Source organism: Oncorhynchus tshawytscha, linkage group LG01 (genome assembly GCF_018296145.1).
Source record: "Oncorhynchus tshawytscha isolate Ot180627B linkage group LG01, Otsh_v2.0, whole genome shotgun sequence".
Lineage (NCBI taxonomy): Eukaryota > Metazoa > Chordata > Actinopteri > Salmoniformes > Salmonidae > Oncorhynchus > Oncorhynchus tshawytscha.
In genome coordinates this window covers 38385300-38407686 of record NC_056429.1, presented here as the reverse complement: position 1 = coordinate 38407686, position 22387 = coordinate 38385300, and the positions used below count along the sequence as shown (strand labels likewise).

Genomic DNA, 22387 nt, shown 5'->3' with positions numbered 1-22387 from the left:
AGTTGCCTTTCCCTAAACATATTTTTCCTTAGCCCAGTAGATTGTAGCTTTTTAGCTGGAGTTCCAAAGGACATTTTGCTTCTAGTTATGAGCGAGCATTGAATCAGAGTGGATTAGGATACTGGAAACAGCTTGATGCGTCACTACAGACCCGGGTTCGATCCCAGGCTGTGTCACAGCCGAACACGACCGGGAGACTCATGAGGCGGCACACAATTGGCCCAGCGTCATCCGGGATTTCCTTGTCCCATTGCACTCTAGTGAATTTTGTAGCGGGCGCCTGCAAGCTAACGTCGGTCGCCAGCTGGACGGTGTTTCCTCCAACACATTGGTGCAGCTGGCTTCCGGGTTAAGCGAGCAGTGTGTCAAGAAGCAGTGCAGCTTGGCAGGGTCGTGTTTCGGAGGGCGCATGGCTCTCCACATCCACCTCTGCCGAGTCCGTAGAGGAGTTGCAGAGATGGGACAAGACTAACTACCAATTGGATATCACGAAATTTGGGAGAAAATGTGGTAAAAGCACAAAAAGTGTTGAAATGATTTATTTCCCCATGGTCAGCATAAACTAGAAGTAAAAAAAACATTGCTGGCCTGTACAATAAATTTTTTTGCGCATCATATTTTTTTACTCTATCAACATAAGCTTGTATGTGTCTACATTTCATTAAAAAGGTGTTTATGACATGTCTGGTAAATTGGTGTCAAAGTTCATTGCAATGTCTGGTTCTTCACATACTGAGAACAGCTGAAAGGATCCGTCACCATATAAAAAATGAAAAAAATGAAAATCTCTGCCAGAATAACATTTCTGTACAATAATAGAAAGTGTCAACTCAAACACTGTATAGAAATAAAAACACAATTCAAACATTTCAGCAGGAGTCAAGTTCATGTCGCTTCTTCCAACTCAAACCTGGTGATTCTACAGTAGTGTGGGGGCTCAGATCATGTTTCCCTGCAGAGAAGACGGTCCACTAATCCATTGAAAGTTGTGTGGAGTTGGAGACCCATGTAATTGACTGTCTGAGCCCGGCTGTGTGAATCCAGAGTGTAAAGGGGAATACTGTCGTGAATGTCTGGCAGAGGTTATTTGGGTTCACAGGGTAGATACATTTTCCAGCTGTGGTAGAGGAAACCCTGTGATGATTGCATCAATCTTGAGGAGCTCGTGCCTGGGCAGGTAAAAGTGGGATAGTCAGTCTGGAACAGGCTGTGAGGAGTTCAGGAATGAGCTGAAGTTAGAGGATAGGTAGGCAGACATATAAGGCATCAGTCTGGGCAGGGCTGGCTAGGGACAGCATCAGAGCTGGGAGGTAGTGGGACCCGCTGCTCGTCCATCCTGTTGGCCTGGGATCGCAGGATGAGGCTTAAGAAGTCCTCGTCTGGGACAGTAGAACCCTTAGTGGGGAGAGGGGGCACTGTAGACCGCTGGTCATTCAGTCTAGAACCCTACAGAGGCACATTGGAGCAGACCAGATTTTGATCTCAAATCAACAGTGTCAGTCAAAATTTCTGAAATATAGTATTTTTCAATAAATTTGGTCCATGAGTTACAATTCATCATCTTTATAATCAGTACTAAGGTGTAAGCAAATGAGGCTTTTACTAACTTCTGAATAGTAAAGTCATTTTCAGTGAACCACCTAAAATTGCCTACTGTAGGCTAGGTCTTGATTACCTGGCACTTGACTAGCATGTCGAAGAAAACGTCATCAGCCTGAGGCTGGTCAGTACTGGTCATCAGGGGACTGCGCGTGGTGGGGGGGCTGAGGGAATGATTGGAGCTGCAGAGACGTAGACCGGGGAAGCTGCTGCCCACGCTGGCTCTCTGCTCGTCCAGCCGACGGCCCTGGGAGGTGGCCAGCAGGTCCAGGAAATGCCCAGGCTCCAGGTTGGCCTCGCACGCGGAAGTAGTTACTTGAGGTAGCAGAGGACAGAGAGGTGAGGAAGGGGTGATGAGGAAAAGGAAGAAGTAGTTTCAGTTTAGCCTGAAAGCTACATCTCCTTTGCCAAAGCAATATTATTTTTTATTATGAACACAAAATTCAAGGAGGAAAATCACAAGGCACGTACAGGAAAGGCATTGGACGATCTGTAGGTCACAAAGTGCCAACCAGGCACATTGGTAGACACATGTAATGCAGAGGGTGGGCGAGACTAACTTACATTTCCTCATGGCTACGGGTGGGGTGGTACAGAGAGAGAGTGGGTCGATGAGACTGCTCTGGTCGTCCAATAAGGAGCATCTTTGGTCTTCCATTCTGCTGCCCTGGAAACGACTTAGGAGGTCAAAGAAGCCTTCATCACCCAGAGTGTCAGAACCTCCAATCTACAGGAGAAAAGAGGCACAAAACACCCACTAAAACAACCAGAAAAGTCTCAGATATAATGACAACCATAAAAAGAATATCATTACTAAGACAAGAATTCTACAATAGACTGCACAACATGCCCAGCCTCCATGTCATCTACTGTAGCTAAACCAAAGTAGGCTGTTGAACCCGTAGGAATGCATTTAAAATAATAGCAATAGACCAATTATATGATTACGCTACTATGTAGGCCTACCTCTACGGTTGAAGCTACCGTGGCTTCTGACTTCTGTGTGTCCATCTCTGGGGCTGTGGGTTTGTTCCTGGTGTCCTGGAGAACTCCATCTCTGGTAGGAGAGCTGTGCTTCTTGTGTTTCTTCCCTCTGAGCCGGTTGATAAAGAACAGCTTGGAGGAGGCCTTGGCCATGCTGGATTTAGGATTAGGAGGCCTGAACACACCTTCGTCCCAGTTCTGTTGTAAGGGCAGTACATGAAGACAAGCGTACCGGTACATGAAAATAAACATGGAGGATAGGGGCGTGATAGGTGGTGTGTGTAGGCAGTTTAGTCGAGACGTCACCAGCGCTATATAACCAATCAATAAAAACTAAATTTACATACACTACCGTTCAAAGTTTGGGGTCACTTAGACGTTTCCTTGTTTTTGAAAGAAAAGCAATTTTTTTATCCATTAAAATAGTGTAGACATTGTTAACGTTGTAAATTACTATTGTAGCTGGAACCGCTGAATTTTTATGGAATATCTACATAGGCGTACGGCGGCCCATTATCAGCAACCATCACTCCTGTGTTCTCATGGCACGTTGTGTTAGCTAATCCAAGTTGATCATTTAAAAGGCTAATTGATCATTATAAAATAATTTTGCAAGTATGTTAGCACAGCTGAAAACTGTTGTGCTCATTAAAGAAGAAAAAAAACTGTCCTTCTTTAGACTAGTTAAGTATCTGGAGCATCAGCATTTGTGGGTTCAATTACAGGCTCAAAATGGCCAGAAACATAGACCTGTCTTCTGAAACTCGTCAGTCTATTCTTGTTCTGAGAAATGAAGGCTATTCTATGCAAGAAATTGCCATGAAAATGAAGATCTGGTAAAACGCTGTGTAATACTCCCTTCACAGAACAGAGCAAACTGGCTCCAACCAGAATAGAAAGTGGAGTGGGAGGCCCCGGATCAGATCTTAAGCTTTTCTTTTTATTGGCCAGTCTGAGATATGGCTTTTTCGTTGCAAAAAGGACATTTCCAAGTGACCCCAAACTTCTGAACGGTAGTGTAAATCAATTCAATAGTAACATGACGGAGAGGGGGTATTCCTGCTCATAAGAATATGTAAGTGTCTTAACATGCATGTGTACTGTACATATTTTTGTACCCACCTCCACAGTTTTTTCAGGACTCAGTCCTACCACCTCCAAGTTCTCCATACTGTTACTCCTTCCTTCTGACTTAACGCCTGAAACGAACAAAATCAGAAGTCGGTGTGTGTGCCATATGTATCCATTTGCAAGTGTCACTTTGCCAGGCTTGCACCTGGACTGACTTTGAACTACAGATTTGTGTAAGGTTCAGCATAATGAGTTCAAATGGAATAATGGTTATTTATAATAATATTATATGCCATTTAGCAGACGCTTTTATTCAAAGCGACTTACAGTAACCCGTGTGCGTACATTTTCGCATGGGTGACCCCAGTGGGAATCAAACCCACGATCAATGTTGCAAGCGCCATGCTCTACCAACTGAGCCACACAGGACCATATTGATTTACACAAAAATCAATATATATATAGTACATCATAATAATACTGTCGCATTGTTACTGGTAGGACGGTAAGGACTTGTACCTGGTAAGGTATTCTGCTTCCTGAGGTTCTCAGTCCGAACAGAGCTGTTGCTGTTAAAGTTGGAGCTGCTGTTGGTGTTGAGGCTTGAGCTTGGGTTCTGACCCAGAACCAGCAATAACTTCAGGTCTGACAAGTTCATCCTGGCTGTTGCCTCGCTATTTTTGTCTCCAGTCTGGACAAAATGGAGGATGAGAAGTGTATTAGAGAAAAAAACATAACTACATTAAGAAGAAGAACTCGAACACAGCTGGGGAATAATCTGGCCATATAGAGAGTCGAGGTGCTGTCCTCACCCCTCCCCTCAGTACCGGAAGAGATTGCCTCGTTCATTTTATTCATACGGAATTCCTAGAGTTGTGACTTATCGGATAATAACGAGCAGGTTAATTCCATGTAGAAAGATCTGTGACTAGATGACAGGTACTGATAACATGCATCAGATAGGGGAGGTGGAGTAAACATTGACCAGGCTGTACACCTCTTTGGATATCTCCAGATGTTTCTCAGCAAAGTGAACGGCATCCTGATGATTCCCCAGGGCCGTGTGGGCATTTCCTAAACTCCAGCACGCTCTTCCCTCTCCGACTCTGAACAAACACAGAAGGACAGACATAAGGGAGATTGAGTAATTGCCAACTCAGAAAGTACACTTCCCTACTGTGAACACTTTGCATAAGCCTTTTGAACAATGCATGTCTTAGGCAAAGAAGATGGTCATGTTCAGAGGACTCATAATTAAAGATGGTCATGGTCATACACGATCGACAACCATAAGCAACCAAGTATTGTAAGTGTGTGTACCTGTCCTTGAGCTCCCGTGCGATGATGAGGTGTTTGAGGTGGTAGTCTATGGCTCTCTCGTAGTCGCGCAGCAGTGTGTAGGTGTTCCCCAGGCTGTAACAGGCCTGAGCCTCCACAGCCTTGTCCTTCAGCAGCCTGGCCAGCTGCAGAGTCCTCCTGGGGGGGGCAGAGGTCAAGGGATGATAAGGAAGAGGTCACCAGAAACTAATCTTGCTTGCCCCTAACTGTGAGGCTTTGGTAAGAGATTTCCAGAAACATTCACTTATAATTCCCCCCCACTTTTCCTTCTTTTTTTGTTTTTATTCTTTCCCACATCCAAACATACATGTACTAACTTGGCAGTAGTGTCTGAGAAGTCCCTGGGCCTTTGATGGTCAATTGGTCTAAGGAAGTAAGTCCACTCACTTGTAATGTTCAGCTGCCACTCCAAACTGGCCCAGGAAGATGTAGGCGTTCCCTAGGTTACAGTAGGCCCTCCTTTCAGCCGCCCTGTCGCCAAACTCCTTAGCGATGAGGAGACGCTTCAAAACAAATGGAAGAATTTGAGTGGTCCGAGTGATATGTTCTCTTTTCTACTAAATAAAGTAACGAGAACATATAATATCATACAACAATATTCACACATGCATCACAAAAATATATAGAAATAATAACCCTGATAGTCATGTACTAAGACTTGTGATGCCACTAATTTAGGGTATGTACCTGTTCATGGGCCCCCACAGTTTTCTGGAAGTTTCCGAGCAGATAGTATGCGTTACCTAGGTTACCATAGGTTCGTCCCTGTGCTGCCCGATCCTCCAAGTCCTTCACAATGGACAGGTTTAATCTATACAATAAACAGACAAAAGTATTAAGGGTAACATTCACCAAAAGTAATTTATTCGTAATTTACTGTCATTTATCAGCAGACGCCATCATATAAAGTATTAAAAAGGTCACAGACATTCACAAAAGTCATACTTATTCACCATTACACTCTTTACATCATAGGCAGACTCCATTATAAAAACCCACTGATTAACTCACTCGTAATACTCTGTGGCTTTGACTAGCGCAAACTTGGCCTCCTCTGGGATTTCTCCTGGCTCTGCTCCAGTCCAGCAGATACTCTTCCCCTTGGAGTAGTAAACGTTGCCAAAATTATACAGCGCTCGGGCCTGCCCAACCTACACACACACACACACAGAGAGGAACAGGCCAACACAACCAACATTGTAAATACTTGCCCAGCACACAAAGAGGGTTGGGCGTCAAACTAGTCTAGACATCAACACATACAGTTGAAGTCAGAAATTTACATAAGGTCGGAGTCATTAAAACCTGTTTTTTCAACCACTCCACAAATTTCTTGTTAACTATAGTTTTGGCAAGTCGGTTAGGACATCTACTTTGTGCATGACACAAGTAATTTTTCCAACAATTGTTTACATTTCACTGTATCACAATTCCGGTGGGTCAGAAGTTGACTGTGCCTTTAAACAACTTGGAAAATTCCAGAAAATGATGTCATGGCTTTAGAAGCTTCTGATAGGCTAATTGAGATCATTTGAGTAAATTGGAGGTGTGCCTGTTGTATTTCAAGGCCTGCCTTCAAACTCGGTGCCTCTTTGCTTGACATCATAGGAAAATCAAAGATATCAGCCAAGACCTGCGAAAAAAAATTGTACACCTCCACAAGTCTGATTCATCCTTGGGAGCAATTTCCAAACGCCTGAAGGTACCACATTCATCTGTACAAACAATAGTATGCAAGTATAAACACCATGGGACCACCTAGACGTCATACCGCACAGGAAGGAGAAGCGCTCTGTCTCCTAGAGATGAACGTACTTTGCGAAAAGTGCAAATCAATCCCAGAACAGCAGCAAAGGACCTTGTGAAGATGCTGGAGGAAACAGGTACAAAAGTATCTATAGCCACAGTAAAAACAAGTCCGATAGACATAACCTGAAAGGCCACTCAGCATGGAAGAAGCCACTGCTCCAAAACCACCATAAAATAGCCAGACTACAGTTTGCAATATGGGGACAAAGATCGTACTTTTTGGAGAAATGTCCTCTGAGAAATGTCCTCTGTTCTGATGAAACAAAAATAGAACTGTTTGACCATAATGACCATCGTTATGTTTGGAGGCTTGCAAACTGAAGAACACCATCCCAACCGTGAAGCACAGGGGGGGCAGCATCATGTTGTGGGGGTGCTTTGCTGCAGGATGGACTGGTGGACTTCACAAAATAGATGGCAACACGAGGAGAAAACTTATGTGGATATATTGAAGCAATACCTCAAGACATCAGTCAGGAAGTTAAAGCTTGGCCGCAAATGGGTCTTCCAAATGGACAATGACCCCCAAGCATACTTCCAAAGTTGTGGCACAATGGCTTAATAACAACAAAGTCAGAGTATTGGAGTGGCCATCAAAGCCCTGACCTCAATCCTAGAAAAATATTGTGAGCAGAACTGAAAAAGCATGTGCGAGCAAGGTGGCCTACAAACCTGACTCAGTTACACCAGCTCTGTCAGGAGGAATGGGCCAAAATTCACCCAACTTATTGTGGGAAGCTTGTGAAAGGCTACCCAAAATGTTTGACCCAAGTTAAACAATTTAAAGACAATGCTAACAAATACTAATTGAGTGTATGTAAACATCTGACCCACTGGGAATGTGATGAAGCTGAAGTGAATCATTCTCTCTACTATTATTCTGACATTTCACATCCTTAAAATAAAGTGGTGACCCTAACTGACCTAAGACAGGGATTTTTTACTATGATTAAATGTCAGGAATTGTGAAAATCTGAGTTTAAATGTATTTGGCTAAATACATTAATGGCCACAATCAGTGGTCTTTCGTTCCAGTCTAGCACTAAATCTTCATTAAACAAGGTCTTGATGTTATGATTGAACGTTTGAATAAGATGTGTGTTGGGCTGGAACCAAGATTAGAACAGCATGTTTCTCTCCAGGACCAGGGTTGCTGAGTACTACTAATTACAATACAAGAATATTATTTACTTGTGTTGGATTCTAGCTTGAAATATACTTATTCATGTTACCATACTAGAACTTATTGATTATGTTACATGTAAGGGTGGTTTATGTTGAGGTCAATGGAGGGTGGATGAGAACTAGGTGTATGGAAAGTTACTGCGTGAGGAAGGGGGAGTGAATAAAGTTGACATTCTGTCAAAACATTGTGTTGTTGGGCCTCCCGAGTGGTGCAGCGGTCTAATTTTTACTGCGATTAAATGTCAGGAATTGTGAAAAACTGAGTTGAAATGCATTTGGCTAAGGTGTAAGTAAACTTAGACTTCAATTGTAATTATTAATCACTTATTCCAGCAGTCACCACAGACCCGGGAGCAGTCACCACAGACCTGGGTTCGATCCCAGGCTGTACCACAACCGGCCGTAATCAGGAGTCCCATAGGGCGGCGCACAATTGGCCCAGCATCATCTGGGTTACGGGAGGGTTTGGCTGGGAAAGCTTTACTTGGCTTATCACGTTCTAGCGACTCCTTGTGGCAGGCCGGGCACCTGCAGGCTGACCGTTCAGTTGAACGGTGTTTCCTCTGACTCATTGGTGCAGCTGGCGGTTGTTAAATAGAGCGGTTTGGCGGTGGGGAGTTGCAGCGATGAGATGAGATCAAAATTGGAGAGATAAAGGGGGTAAGAGACAAATCTCAAGGCTCCTAAGGAGGGAGGCAAAGGGCAACAGTTTGGTTTCAGTAACTGATAAGGTAGGACAGCCGTGGATTAGAGAGGAGTGAGGATTTCGGCGTCAGGTCAGGTGAAGTGACAAGGAACAGTCCTGTTACACACACATACTTACATACACATGAAGGTTCTAGCAGGGGGAGGGGCCATGACTACACCAGCGAGAGGAAGCAATTAAGTTCCTGACTAGCAACAGTTGTATTGGCTGTCTAGATGGAAGGAGTTGACACCCCACCTAGTAAGAGTGTATAAATACTCTATATGTGCTTGTGTAAACAGGTATTTGTCTTAGCAGCTGTTTGACCTAGTGGGTGAATAAACTTTGAGCTTTTCCTAGTATTCCATTTGAGTTTTTACTCTGTTTAGAACCTAACACTTGTGATGTAATTATTACGTTTGAATGTCTCACCTTATCGTACATCCCTCTGGTAATGTCATAGTGTCTTTGGCAACAGACCACTGCTTCATCAAACCGTCCCAGAACCTTCAGGGTGTTTCCAAGGTTGCCACTGGCTTTTGCTTCTCCAAGTTCATCCCCAATGGTTCTGGAGAGAAATCACATCCAAACACAGAATGAGAAGCATCAATGGTATACTGTACCATGAGACATTCTTGACCGAGAAAATATCAATTAGAATTTGCTTCACAAATCAGCATTTGTCTCCCTACTCGAGTAAGGCTCCCATTTGAGGTGATAAATGTTTTATCCCCATGGGATACTGGGTGCTTTGCTTACTTTCTGCCCAAACCAACAAACTGATCACTTGGTCACTTCGCCAGTCCCCCAGCTCTCATTTCTCTAGACCGTCACAGTTCACATGGTCCCGTGTGGCTCAGTTCGTAGAGAATGGCACTCGCAACGCTAGGGTTGTGGGTTTGATTCCCAAGGGGGACCAGTATGAACATGTATACAGTCACTCTGGATAAGAACGTCTGCTAAATGACTTGAATGTAAATTTAAGACTGAAACAAACTCTCATTGGACCAGTTTTATAAGGGCAGCAGAGTCTCACGTTACTCTAATGACGTCTTCACTTGGCCAAAGGCAGCGGCTCAAGGCGGACCTTAGGTTCCTACGGTCATGGTGGTAGTGTGCTCCTGGTCAGAGAGGTCATGGCGGTAGTGTGCACCCAAGTAGCCTCTGTAGAGTCCAACAACTCCATCTTAACTCCTCCTCCACATTTACTGGATTGGTTGAGCAGTGTAGAAGAAAACATCCCAAAAGTGTCCCCCCCCCTTCTCGTCAAGACCAGAATGTATGGCATTTAGTTTCACGTGTTTATTTTACACCTGCTACATTAGGTTAAGTCAGAGTGAGATTGTAGCGGTGTTCCGATGTCATGGCGGCGCTGTGTACCTGGTCAGTGAGAGGTCGTGCTAAGTGTGTGTACCTGGTGAGGGTGAGGTCATGGCAGTGGTATTCCAGAGCCTTGCTGTACTCCTGCAGGTGAAAGTACGCATTGCCCAGCTGGCTGTAGATTGCGCTGAGGATCTGGAGGTCCTCTGTGCCCACCTGGATGGCCGACTCAAAGAAGGAGACCCCAGCATGGTAATCCCCCACCTTACACTGCCTCTCTCCCTTCAGGGCCAGCTCCAGACAGGACATATCCATCCTAGAAGGAGAAAAACACTATAGCCCAATTTCCACACACTTGTGATCAGACAGTCTAGGAACAGAAACTCATTTCGGAGGAAAGTTGAGGTATACTTTCATCAGTTCTGAATTTTAGATTGTTCAGGTGTGGAAATTATATATTCAGAAGGATAAGGCAAAACACTTCTAGATTTTAAAAGGTTGTATAAAACAGGGTGCAGAACAAAAGGGGGAAAACAAAATGTATGCAGAGTCAGTCATGTTCTCCCCAAAAAACTCATTATATGAACATCCTTATCCATTCATTCTCCCAGTGCCAGGCCCAGAACATAACATAAATCTAGCCTATAATCCATCTGGTTCAAAGTAGACCATATATTACACATAATAGATCATTCTAAGACTACTATAGCGGATTTAACAGCTAGAAACGCAACCTCAGAAGACGCCAAGTTCTGCCTATAGACACGTGAAATTTAACCAACATCTTTATGAAAGGAATTTTTATTGCACCTGGACATTGTGGTAGCCAGGGTAAAACAATATTAACGCTAGAACCACATGCCCTTTCAGCATATAAGTACCCGCTAGAAAACATTGCCTGGGTGTCCCCTTTAGCATACAATGCAGTCGGAAAGTACACCCCCCCCCCAATCTACACAAAATTCCCCATAATGACAAAGCAAAAAACAGTAACATTACATTTACATAAGTATTCAGACCCTTTAATCAGTGCTTGGCTGAAGCACCTTTGGCAGCGATTACAGCCTCGAGTCTGATGCTACAAGCTTGGCACAACTGTATTTGGGGAGTTTCTCCCATTCTTCTATGCAGATCCTCTGAAGCTCTGTCAGGTTGGATGGGGAGCGTTGCTGCACAGCTATTTTCAGGTCTTTCCAGAGAAGTTCGATCGGGTTCAAGCCCGGGCTGTGGCTGGGCCACTCAAGGACATTTAGAGACTTGTCCCAAAGTCACTCCTGCGTTGTCTTGGCTGTGTCCTTAGGGTGGTTGTCCTGTTGGAAGGTGAACATTCACCCCAGTCTGAGGTCCTGAGCACTCTGGAGCAGATTTTCATCTAGGATCTCTGTACTTTGCTCCACTCATCTTTGCCTTGAGCCTGACTAGTCTCCCAGTCCCTGCCGCTGAAAAACGTCACCACCGCCATAATTCACCGTCGGGATTGTGCCAGGATTCCTCCAGAAGTGACACTTGGCATTTAGGCCAAAGAGTTCAATCTTGGTATCATCAGACCATGGTCAGTGTCTTTAAGTGCATTTTGGCAAACTCCAAGAGGGCTGTCGTGCCTTTTACTGAAGAGTGGATTCCGTCTGGCCACTCTACCATAAAGGGCCTGATTGGTGTAGTTCTGCAGAGATGGTTGTCCTTCTGGAAAGTTATCTCCACAGAGGAACTCTGGAGCTCTATCAGAGTGACCATCAGGTTCTTGGCCAAGGCCCTTCACACCCAATTTCTCAGTTTGGCCAGCTCTAGGAAGAGTCTTGGTGGTTCAAAACTTCTTCCATTTAAGAATGATTGCGGTGTTCTTGGGGACCTTCAATGCTGCAGAAATTGTTAAGTACCTTCCCCAGATCTGTGTCTCAACACAATCCTGTCTCGGAGCTCTACGGACAATTCCTTCAACCTCATGGCTTGGTTTTTGCTCTGACACTGTAGGAGCTTATTTAGACAGGTGTGTATCTCTCCAAATCATGTCCAATCAAGTTGAATTTACCACAGGTGGACTCCAATCAATTTGTAGAAACATGAAGGATGATCAATGGAAACTGGATGCACCTGAGCTCAATCTCGAGTCTCACAGCAAAGGGTCCGAATACTTATTTACATAAGGTATCATTATTTAAATGTTATAAGTTAGCACAAACAAAGTTCTCTTTGTCATTATGGAGTAGTGTGTAGATTGATGAGGGGGAAAAAAACTATTGAATACATTTTAGAATAAGGCTGTAACATAAAATGTGGAAAAAGTCAAGGGGTTTGAATACTTCCTAATCAAAATATTTGTCACATGCGCCGAATACAACAAGTGTAGACCTTAATGTGAACAGTGCAGGTTCACATTTACCAACAGTGCAGGTGAAGAAGAGTTAAGAAAATATTTACCAAATAAACTAAAGTAAAAAAGAATAAAACAAAATAAATGCACTGTATGACAAAACTGCAGAATATTCTCATCAGATTGTCAATTGAATCTTGTCTACAGGCTAACTCATCATGTACAAAATGAGTTGCAGGCCGGTGGCATCGTTTGTTTTCCGCTCATCAAGTTGGATAGAGTCAAGGATATGGTTTGCATCATTCTGAAGGCCTAAAGCAACACATAGCCTGTTCATGTTTCCCTTACAATAAATTACATTAGTAACAGAGTTAAAGTAAACATAGTCCTGTAATAGCTAAAACATAAGAGAAATCGTATCAACCCTCAAGGCGTGCTGTCAAATTAACATGAGTGCCAAAGCTGATAAACAGGCATTACACCATTGTTGTTCTAAAATAAATCAACATCTTCAACCTCCTCATTCAGCCTACTTTAAAATGTGATGTTTAGCAACTTGCACATTTATAACCTATTCCATGCATTTGTCATTCATTCAGTGGGCTGGCATCAATTGTTTCACTGGACAGAGTCAAGGATATGTTTTTCATTATTCTAATGGCCTACTCCAACATGTAGTATGTTATCATTTCCCCTACAATACAGTCACTCAGTAAGAGTTATAGTAAATAGTCAAATAACAGCTTATTTTTACAAAAGTAAAATGTAAAAGAGAATGTTATCAACCCCAAAGGCATGGTCAAATTATTTGGTGTTGATAAAGGCATAACAAACTCATTATATTATTGTTGTTCTAAATGAAAAATCAACCTCATTCAGTTAGGCCTAACTTAAATTCAACTGTCAAGTAAGGTGCACAATTACCACCCCTTCATCCATTTGTGATTCATTCAGTGAGGAGAGAGCGACACATTAGCGCGTAGCTGGGTACCAACGTCCCACAGCACAGTCTTGGCGGATTATGTTAGGAATACGTATGGGGAAAAAGACCCTAAATACTTTTCTGTTCAGGATTTTAAAATTCAGACAAATGAGTAGTGTAAAATACAAACATTTAGGAAAAGTCATGGAAGGAGCAGGTCATAGCTACAAAATCAAACATCAGTGGCTGTTGGCCTATGGCGGTTCTAGTGTTAAAGGCCGACAACAACCACCACCAGAACAAACACACAAGATCGCAAATAGCAAACATAACAGTTACGGTCAAAGTGCTGTCCCAATCAGAGCATACCAGACCTATCCTGGTCCCAGATCTGTTTGTGCTCATGCCAAACATGGCATGACAATAGTTTGCATGATAGCACAGACGGGCACTCCGGGTACACCAGACCAATGACATGGACTGCTGAAATACATTTGTCATGTTGGTATACCGAACCAAACATCATTCCACGAAGACAGTTTGGCTCCACAGCACACCCATCCGTGCATGTGGTTAGGATCTGCATCTATACTGTAGAAGTACACAGTCCACACCCTGCCACCACCAGCTTAAAAACAGCTGTGGTTGGTTACTCCTCAGGGAAGTTCTGTTGCTTTCTTAAAAAGTACAGCTTCAGGCTTCCACTGATGCCACCATAGAGGCAGCAAAACAACAGGCATTTCTAAAAAATGGTCTCACCAGAAGAGTAGTGCCTTTCACCAGACTCTTCCTGGGTTAGCCTGAGGACAAGGTTACAGTACCTACCCGGAGAGTATACTGCTGAGGGAAGAGTAAACTATAGGATTATTATTACGTCACATCATAGTTAACCATAATTAGCATGGCTTTGTCCAAGCATGACTCCCCACCTCCATACAGCACAGCATATAACACATGCTGGAGGCACACAGCCTGAAGTGGCAAAAACATAGTCAACTCAATCCAACACCTACAATACAGTAAACCCCTGCTCTCCTCACTACCAATCAAGCATTTTCCAGCATCCGATTCAAACAACCAATGTCCAAGACAAATCATTACTGTGATTAGAGTTCGATTAGAATAATGCCCGACACCCATGCAAAGCTAATCGGTCTTTGGGGCCTGACATATGAGCCAGTCATCCAGAGACTTCAGTGCTGCACCTATAGCTAACATACCTGCTGCCTCTCTTCATCCTAACCCACTCCCGGACCCTTGATAGGACAGACATCGCAAGCTTCTTGATCACTCGGGAGAGACAACTCAGTTGCTGTCCTTTGGCGTGCATACACATACCAATGGCGGTGAACCGTTAGCTAGCCCAGATACAGCAACAACAACAAAAAAACTAAAAATAAATATATATCTCCCCAGGAAGACTCGCCAATGTCGACACAGTCTCTAAAACAGTCTCTCTGACCTGCAGTAACAGCACAACTTCGGGCTATAACTGCCTTCTGTCCTGGACTCCTAACCCCTCCCAGTTAGACATCCAGAGCATCAAATCTTCTGTTGACAGTCGAGTCAGGGCTGCAGTCGAGGTAAAAGTAGGTTTCACATACAGGAATGGGTTCAAGGGTTGTGGTAGTGACTACAGTAAGCAGGGCTTAGCCGACGGCAGCATATCGTCTCCTCCCTCCTCTTGGCCACCTGCTGTTGCGTGTCACATCTCATTAGCCAGCATGTTCATAGGTAATTACAGGGGATAGCTAAATGGCTCCCGGATTGACTAATGCTTTTTGTTACAAAATACCTGTGAACTCTTGACTGAGGCTGGGCATACCCACTCCTTATGACACCTCAACGAATGTGGATCGAGTGTTCGTCTGCTGATCGTTCAGCGCACTGTTTTAGGGACCAAACGCTGTGGTCCCTAAAACAGAAGATTAGCATTCCTGCAAATTTATTTTGTTAATATAATTTGCTCTTTGAGAAATTAATCTAATTGATTGCACCCAAATTGACCATGGTGATGGGTTCTGCTCAAGTGCATCTGCCCAACTAGCAGTTTCTTCACATGGACTCTTTGCTGCTGCTTTGGCTCTCGTGTCGTAGCCCTGTGTGTCAGACTCGTGTCGTAGCCCTGTGTGTCAGACTCGTGTCGTAGCCCTGTGTGTCAGACTCGTGTCGTAGCCCTGTGTGTCAGACTCATGAACAACACCTGTGCGTTGATAGCAGCCAAGTCAAGCATGTTGTAGAACACAGCAACAGGTCAGCAGCAAGTTCCTCCTTTCACAAAGTACAGCCATGCCATCTGATCCGAAACATTATCCAACACGCACTAACCTGCTGCCTGATATTGATCCTTTCCCAGATAGGGAAAGCCGTTCAGCATGAATCAGAAATGTCACGATTCATTTCTGGATCATCGGAGACGTTTTCATTTAGATCTTGTAGCAAAGCTAACGCAGCATGTGCATCCATTTGTCTAGGTCTTGCCATTGTAAATTACGCATGCTCTCACTGTGTAGCATACTCCATTAAGGTCTAGAGGAAAATTCAAACCCCAAAACTCTGGTATTTGTTTCATTACTCCATTATTGACATAATTCCCAATGTTTTGCTTGTCAGCAATCAAGTTAAGATATTTTAGTTTCAAAATAAGGAAATAATCCCCGTATGATGCATTTTGTATCATATGATGCAAAACAGCATCAGATGCTAAATATTTTTCAATGAGAAACACTGCACCAAATAACTTGGATGGAGATTCTAGTCGTGGAATTTTACTCGATAAAAAATGTCAAAATGAATGATAGATTTTATAAATCCTACTATTTTGTGTATACTGGTTACAGCGTCTCAAAATTGACAAAACGGTACTACATTGTTCAAGCAAAGGTCTTTAAAACATGTATTTAATTACATCCCCCTTTTTCTCCCCATTTCATGATATCCAAGTGGCAGTTACAGTCTTCTTCCATCGCTACAACTCCTGTACGGACTCGGGAAAGGTGAAGGTCGAGAGCCAGGTGTCCTCCAAAACACGATCCTGCCAAGCTGCACTGCTTCTTGAAAAACTGCTCGCTTCACCCGGAAGCCAGCCGCACCAATGTGTCGGAGGAAACACTGTCCAGCTGGCGACTGCGTCCGCATGCATGCACCCGGCCCGCCAGAGTCGCTAGATCTCGATGGAACAAGGTCATCACGGCCAGCCAAACACTCCCCTAACCTGGAGGATGCTGGGACAACGATGTGCTGCCCCATCGGTCTCCCGGTTTCGGCCGGCTGCGACACAGCCCGGGATCAAACCTGGGTCTGTAGAGATGCCTTAGACTGCTGCGCCACTCGGTAGGCCCTCAAAAGGTATTTTGAGGGAGTATGCAAGCACAATCGTTCAGGTCACCTACAAGGCGAACTGAAGCATGCCGACAACTTAAAAAACTGCTGGTGTTTGGTGGAGTGATAGTGGGTACACCATTTTGCGATTATAATTAGAAAAGACGAATGCAATGCAATGACCCGCCCTGTTCTTCATTCACAATTGGTGATGACATAATTATGCATCGTTAGCTTCCCCTTGCACATCAACACCCATTCTCCCCCATCCTACTGTACTTTATTTAATCTATTGTTATATCTGTGAAATTAGTTTTGATTCAGTTTTGAAGCAATTATGGGGGTGATTATCAACTGGGCACGGCACCTTCAACTCTAGGAAAAAGGGAGTGGAGCAGGCCCTAATGTCAGGAGGGGCAATGGGGAAAACCATTTTTAAAAAAAATATATGTCCAAACTGGTTATAACCATTACATTTTTGTCATATTGTTAGAATCTTAATGACAATGTGTTATAGAGATGCACGATATATTGGAATCAGATGATATTAGCTAAAAATGCTACCGTCGACCCGATGTCTAGTTTAACGCCGATGTGCAAAACTGATGTCAAAGCTGACATGCATACCTCTATAACGTAGGTACATGACGCCACGTAAAATGTAGTGCTACACAGCATTCCTAACATAGCCCACAATGTCTGCTGTGTGGATCGAGCAGTCAACAAGTCGAGCAGACATTTGAAAGAGTAAAACAATTTCAGCAAGACAAATCAAAAGGTGAAATCCATTAACACCAAGATAATGGAAATCATGGCCCTTGACAATCAACTGTTCTCTGTCGTGGGTGATGTTGGCTCTTCGCCTACTGGTCGATCACCGGTTCACACGCTATTTTTCAAATGTTGCCCTACCGGAGTTACACAGTAATAGCGTTACTGCCATTAGCTTCACGACTGACATTTGGACCAGCGATATCAGCCCCATGAGCATTGCTGAGTCTGACAGCGCAGTGGGTCGTCGAGGATTTTGTACTGAAGTCATATGTCGGGCTCATGAATATGCTAGCCATCATACCGCTGCTGCCATTTCAATGGCATTTGATAACATGAACACACTAGCTAGCTCCAGTCGAACAACTGACTTGAGAAAAACTCATCAACTGCGCCTGCAGCAGACGTGACACCCTGCAAAAAATCCCAGTGTTCAAGTGAAGGAGGGATGGGCCTTCCCAGAAGAGAGTCAGATGAAAGTTATGACTCAAGCAAACAAATGTTAGCTGCATTTTCTTTGTACATACGGAAACGGTCCCTGAAATTGATTTCATCAAAATCATTCAGTGGATTGCTCATGTCTATAACCACCCTTCTGTCTGGCATTTGTGGTGCTATTTGATCATCATCGAAACAGTCCAGGTGCCATTGGAGAGTTCCTCAATGTGCTTGACACCTTGAGAAGCTAATTTCCTGACGATGGCTCACCGCTCTTCATACTGGGCGACTTCCAAACTTCCGTATCGAACACCTTTGGGATGAATTGGAATGCATACTGCCAGCCAGGCCTAATCGCCCAACATCAGTGTTGGGCCTCACTAATGCCCTTGTGGCTGAATGGAAGCAAGTCCCCGAAGCAATGTTTCAACATCTAGTGAAAAAGCCTTCCCAGGTAAGTGGAGGCTGTTATAGCAGCAAAGGGGGACCAATTCCATATTAATGCCCATGATTTTGGAATGAGATGGTCGAAGAGCAGGTGTCCACATACTTTTGGTCATGTAGTGTATTACTGACTTGAAAACAGATTAATAAAGATAGTGAAGATGAGATTCAGGGAACCCCTACATGAGTTTCAGTCACCCCTGATATGAACTTTGGAGAAAGGTTAAACTGACGGATATAACGAAGTCAAATGTCCATGATGGAGATAGTATCTGCTGCACAACAGGAACAGGGTAAGAACTCAATTTTCTACAAGGCACTGTGGTGGCCCACTACTTATTCTCCAGTTGGGTAAATAAGGCCAATCTGAAGAAATCCACTTGTCTGTATTTAGTGCATTAACTCATTAAAAATGGGTTGTTCCACCTCAAAAAGCACAAAAATAAATACAATTGGATTGACACCCACCGTCGCTGATTGTTCTGAAATTGTTTCTGTTAGAAACAGATAAGATTATAATTCCTGCAACATGTTACAATATATATAAATTCCAAAAAAATAAAAAATAAAAGCCATTTTAATTTACAGGATTAATATAATATTCAATAAATATAGTCCCTAACATCTGATTTGTACCAAACATGTTTCTAACCAAGTTAGACATGAGGAATCCAATGAAATGGTTAAAAGCCACCCAGGGACCCTCCATTCCCAAAGCCAATCCCACCTCAACAACAAGTATATAGTATCAGCTCTATGTCTGAAAGGAATATGTCTAACTCACGGTCTAAAAACAAATGTTGGTCCAAAACAGATTTTGGTACTGTATTTATTAAAAAATTATATGAATCCTATAAATTAAAATGGCCAATTTGGGTGCAATCAATTAGCTGAATTTTTAAGATATCATATTATATTGACAAAATGTTACAGGAATGTGAATGTTATCCGTTTCTAAATACAGAAATCATTTCAGAACAATCTGAGGTTGGTGGCTGTCATGGCTTGGTGAAATGACATGGAACGACCGTAATGACTGTCCTGGCCCAAGGTGCCCTCGGCTTGGGTGTATGCTACGGTGAACCCCTATGTTTACCTATTAGCTTTCACAAGGACAAGTGGCATCAAAGCACTGGTCAGTTCACACCTCCGGTCTAAATTGTATTGAATTAAGGTTTCAGTCATGCACATGGCAATGACAGATTATTTGTCTATTGACCAGGATCTTTACTCCCAGTAAAATGGGGCGGGTTATTTTTTTACAAGGAAGAGAGACGTTGCTATGTAATCTACACTATACCGGTTTGCTCCATTTCCAGGCAAACCGGTCTGCGGAATGACAGTTGGACATGTTTTGAAATGTGCTTCAGTTCAGAGACACGCTACAAAATGGAGAGCAGAACATTCACAGTGTGCACTGTGGAGGACCGAGGCCAAACTATAAAAGACATTAGAAAGCAAGGCATTCACTTGAGGGTTCTCAGTATCGTTTCATTCTGCTATTAAATATTAACAACAAAAAAAAACACTGCTTACAACCTCAGGCTACTTCAACTCCGTATCACTGGCCTACCACTGGGATGTCGGTGTACTGAGACTGAAGGAGAGAATCGCCTACCTCCGGTCACTGTCACCACAGGGAACACAGATTGAACTAACCAATACATCAAATGACATTCCAAAAGGGTGGCATAGTTACATGCCCCAAAATAAGAGAGAACACACATACTTTATATATGTGGCGGGTATGAAGCGCTTGCTCCTCATCCTGCGCGCTAAGCAGAGAAACACTGCTGTCCATTTTGGGTGCATAACAAGTACAGAAGTCATTATGATCCAAATTAAAAACCAGGCGGAGAAAAAGAGAGCATGGTGGAGGAATCACAGCCAACCATACACTTTGGAAGAAATAAAATGTAGTAGCTCAAATAAAAACCAAACCAGATGTAAACCATTTCAAAAGGAAGTCAGGCAGACACTGCTGTGTGAGTGCCAAAGGGTAAGCAAGACAGTGGAAAAAAATGCACCGCACAAACGTTGCACAAGGGGAAAAACAACAGCAAAGACTTCACAAGTAAAACCCCCCATCTCTCGATTACCTCTCTCCCCCACTCGGTTTCATTAGAGGGAAACTGGAGATTCTGGGTGAGAAATAAGGCCTTATTCTCCATGTGCAGCACAATAGCAACACAGACTCAGTGATAGAGGTACAGTAGCAGCAAGCAGAAGCAGCTGGACAAAGCGGAATCAGCTGAGCAGTCTGTCAGTTAAACTCCACAACACCTGGAGTTTTTTTGGACCAGACTATAGAGTGGTCGGGCAAGACATTCAACAAAGGAACACACACATTCAGCGTATAAAGGGTTGGGGGCTTGAACAGAACTGTGTACGCCAAAAGTCAAGGTCAGAGTTTCAAATATCAAGCCAGCTTCACCTATAGGCAAAACGGCTCGTTTGTAAAGCACTAACTCCAATGTTATGGTGGCTTAGAGAAAAGCATTCCAGTTTCAATGTGCTCTCTCAGTAACATACAGTAAGACCAGGCCTCGCACTGGAAGGATTAGGGCCAGAATCCTGTAGAGCAGGGATGGGCAACCACCCCCCTTTTGTATGCCGTAAAAAAAGTTGGTGTCAATTTACTGGGTTAGAGTAGTATAATACACAAATTTGGTTGTGCATCAGAAGTTCCTCTCTTGTTATGTCAGTCACTCAATTAGCCCATGTCAGCTAAAACATGTTCTATTGGCCGAGCCAGCTATCTGAATTTGTAATAATCAAGTTCGAATTATGGACAGGGAGGCCCACATTGATTTGTCAGTCACTCTGAATGAGAGGATGCAGACCGGCGAGTCACTACGGCCCCTCATGCGGAGTTCAGATTTGTTGTGGCATCCAGCCCCATCAAAATTGCCAATCCCTGCTGTAGAGGGTTCAACGTAATCACAACATGGGGACAAGGGAGTGAGACTGCAGGCCCAGTAGTGTGTAAAAGGCAACCATTCATAGAAGACTTTGTATTAGGGTTGCCTGCATTTCAGCTTGGATGTTTGGCTTGGATGTTTGGAAGGCTTCTCATTCTCAACCCTGGTTTTTGCTTATTTTACCTACTTTCAAGACTGATGAAAGACAGGCTGGTGGGCCAGGGCAAGTTATTTGGTTTTCTACATGGATGGAAAGAAGCGCGAAACACAGCAGATAAGTCATCGGGACTTATCTGCGAACGAGTCATCAGGACCTGATGGGAAATTTGCTGTACTGTGGATTTGGGTTGCACTGTGTGGCTATGAATGGGCTCCCGAGCGGTGCAGCGGTCTAAGGGACTGCATCTCAGTGCTAGAAGCATCACTACAGACAACCTGGTTTGAATCCAGGCTGTATCACAACCGGCCATGATTGGGAGTCCAATAGGGCGGCACACAATTTGCCCAGGTTTGGTTGGTGTAGGCCATCATTGTAAATAAGAATTTGTTCTTAACTGACTTGCCTAGTTAAATAAAAAGGTTAAAAAAATAAAATGACAACATCATGAACATGCCCACCATGCTGGAGTCAGGAACTGGTACAAAGTCAGATCTGACACGCCACCAATTGCCCAATATCCTGTCCTTATTCAGACAGTAATTAAACCTAATGAAATATACCAGTTGATTTTGAAGTATATGACCTACCTTATAGATTAAAACTGTTTTACCCTGATCATAATCTTAGGACCAATCAAGCATTTTACTCCCTTGTTTGCATTTTGTTGGTTGGTCCACTTGGTAGTATGCCATTTTTCGCTGTTAGTGTATACCAGATCAGTACAAAGTACGCAAGAAGCTTCTCAATCACAGTACAATAAAACATAGTTAGTGTAGCGTAGATATTCATGCATTTAGACTTCAATTCCATGCACATTTCCATATGAGCCCCAAGGTTAATAAACTGTTTTCATGCGTGGAGTCGTCTGGCACGTTCGCATTAGTAGCCTGAACAAACTTACCTTATAATTGTGTATTCGGATTCGCCCATTATTCAATGTGGCTTAGACTTCAGAAACCTAACAGCATATCCTATACATATTTTCAATTTCGCAGTAATGTCGATTTTTAGCAAATAGACCGTTTCATTGAAGTGAAAAATGTTTGCCTCACTACTTTCGCCAGTGCCCACCTCCCACAAAATACCAAATTGGCCAATGGCGCTAAAC

At 43.5% G+C, this 22387-nt stretch overlaps 1 protein-coding gene across 3 annotated transcripts; it reads right to left on the bottom strand.

Annotated features, from left to right (window-relative positions):
* Positions 1–523: 523 nt before the first annotated feature.
* LOC112250413 (G-protein-signaling modulator 2) lies at positions 524–22377 on the bottom strand. Of its 3 annotated transcripts, none has more exons than XM_024420548.1 (14): positions 22181–22377; positions 10086–10307; positions 9104–9239; positions 6004–6143; positions 5680–5803; positions 5380–5495; positions 4975–5130; positions 4652–4760; positions 4174–4345; positions 3706–3782; positions 2566–2781; positions 2164–2326; positions 1676–1914; positions 524–1446 (listed from the first exon to the last, which is right to left on the bottom strand). In XM_024420548.1, the coding sequence occupies exons 1-14, from the start codon at positions 22207–22209 to the stop codon at positions 1267–1269; spliced, it is 2079 nt and encodes a 692-aa protein (XP_024276316.1). In that variant the 5' UTR covers positions 22210–22377; the 3' UTR covers positions 524–1266. The 3 variants fall into 3 exon arrangements, with proteins under 3 accessions (XP_024276316.1, XP_024276306.1, XP_024276298.1); XM_024420538.2 differs by lacking the exon at positions 22181–22377 and adding an exon at positions 19928–20113; XM_024420530.2 differs by lacking the exon at positions 22181–22377 and adding an exon at positions 14445–14689.
* Positions 22378–22387: the final 10 nt, after the last annotated feature.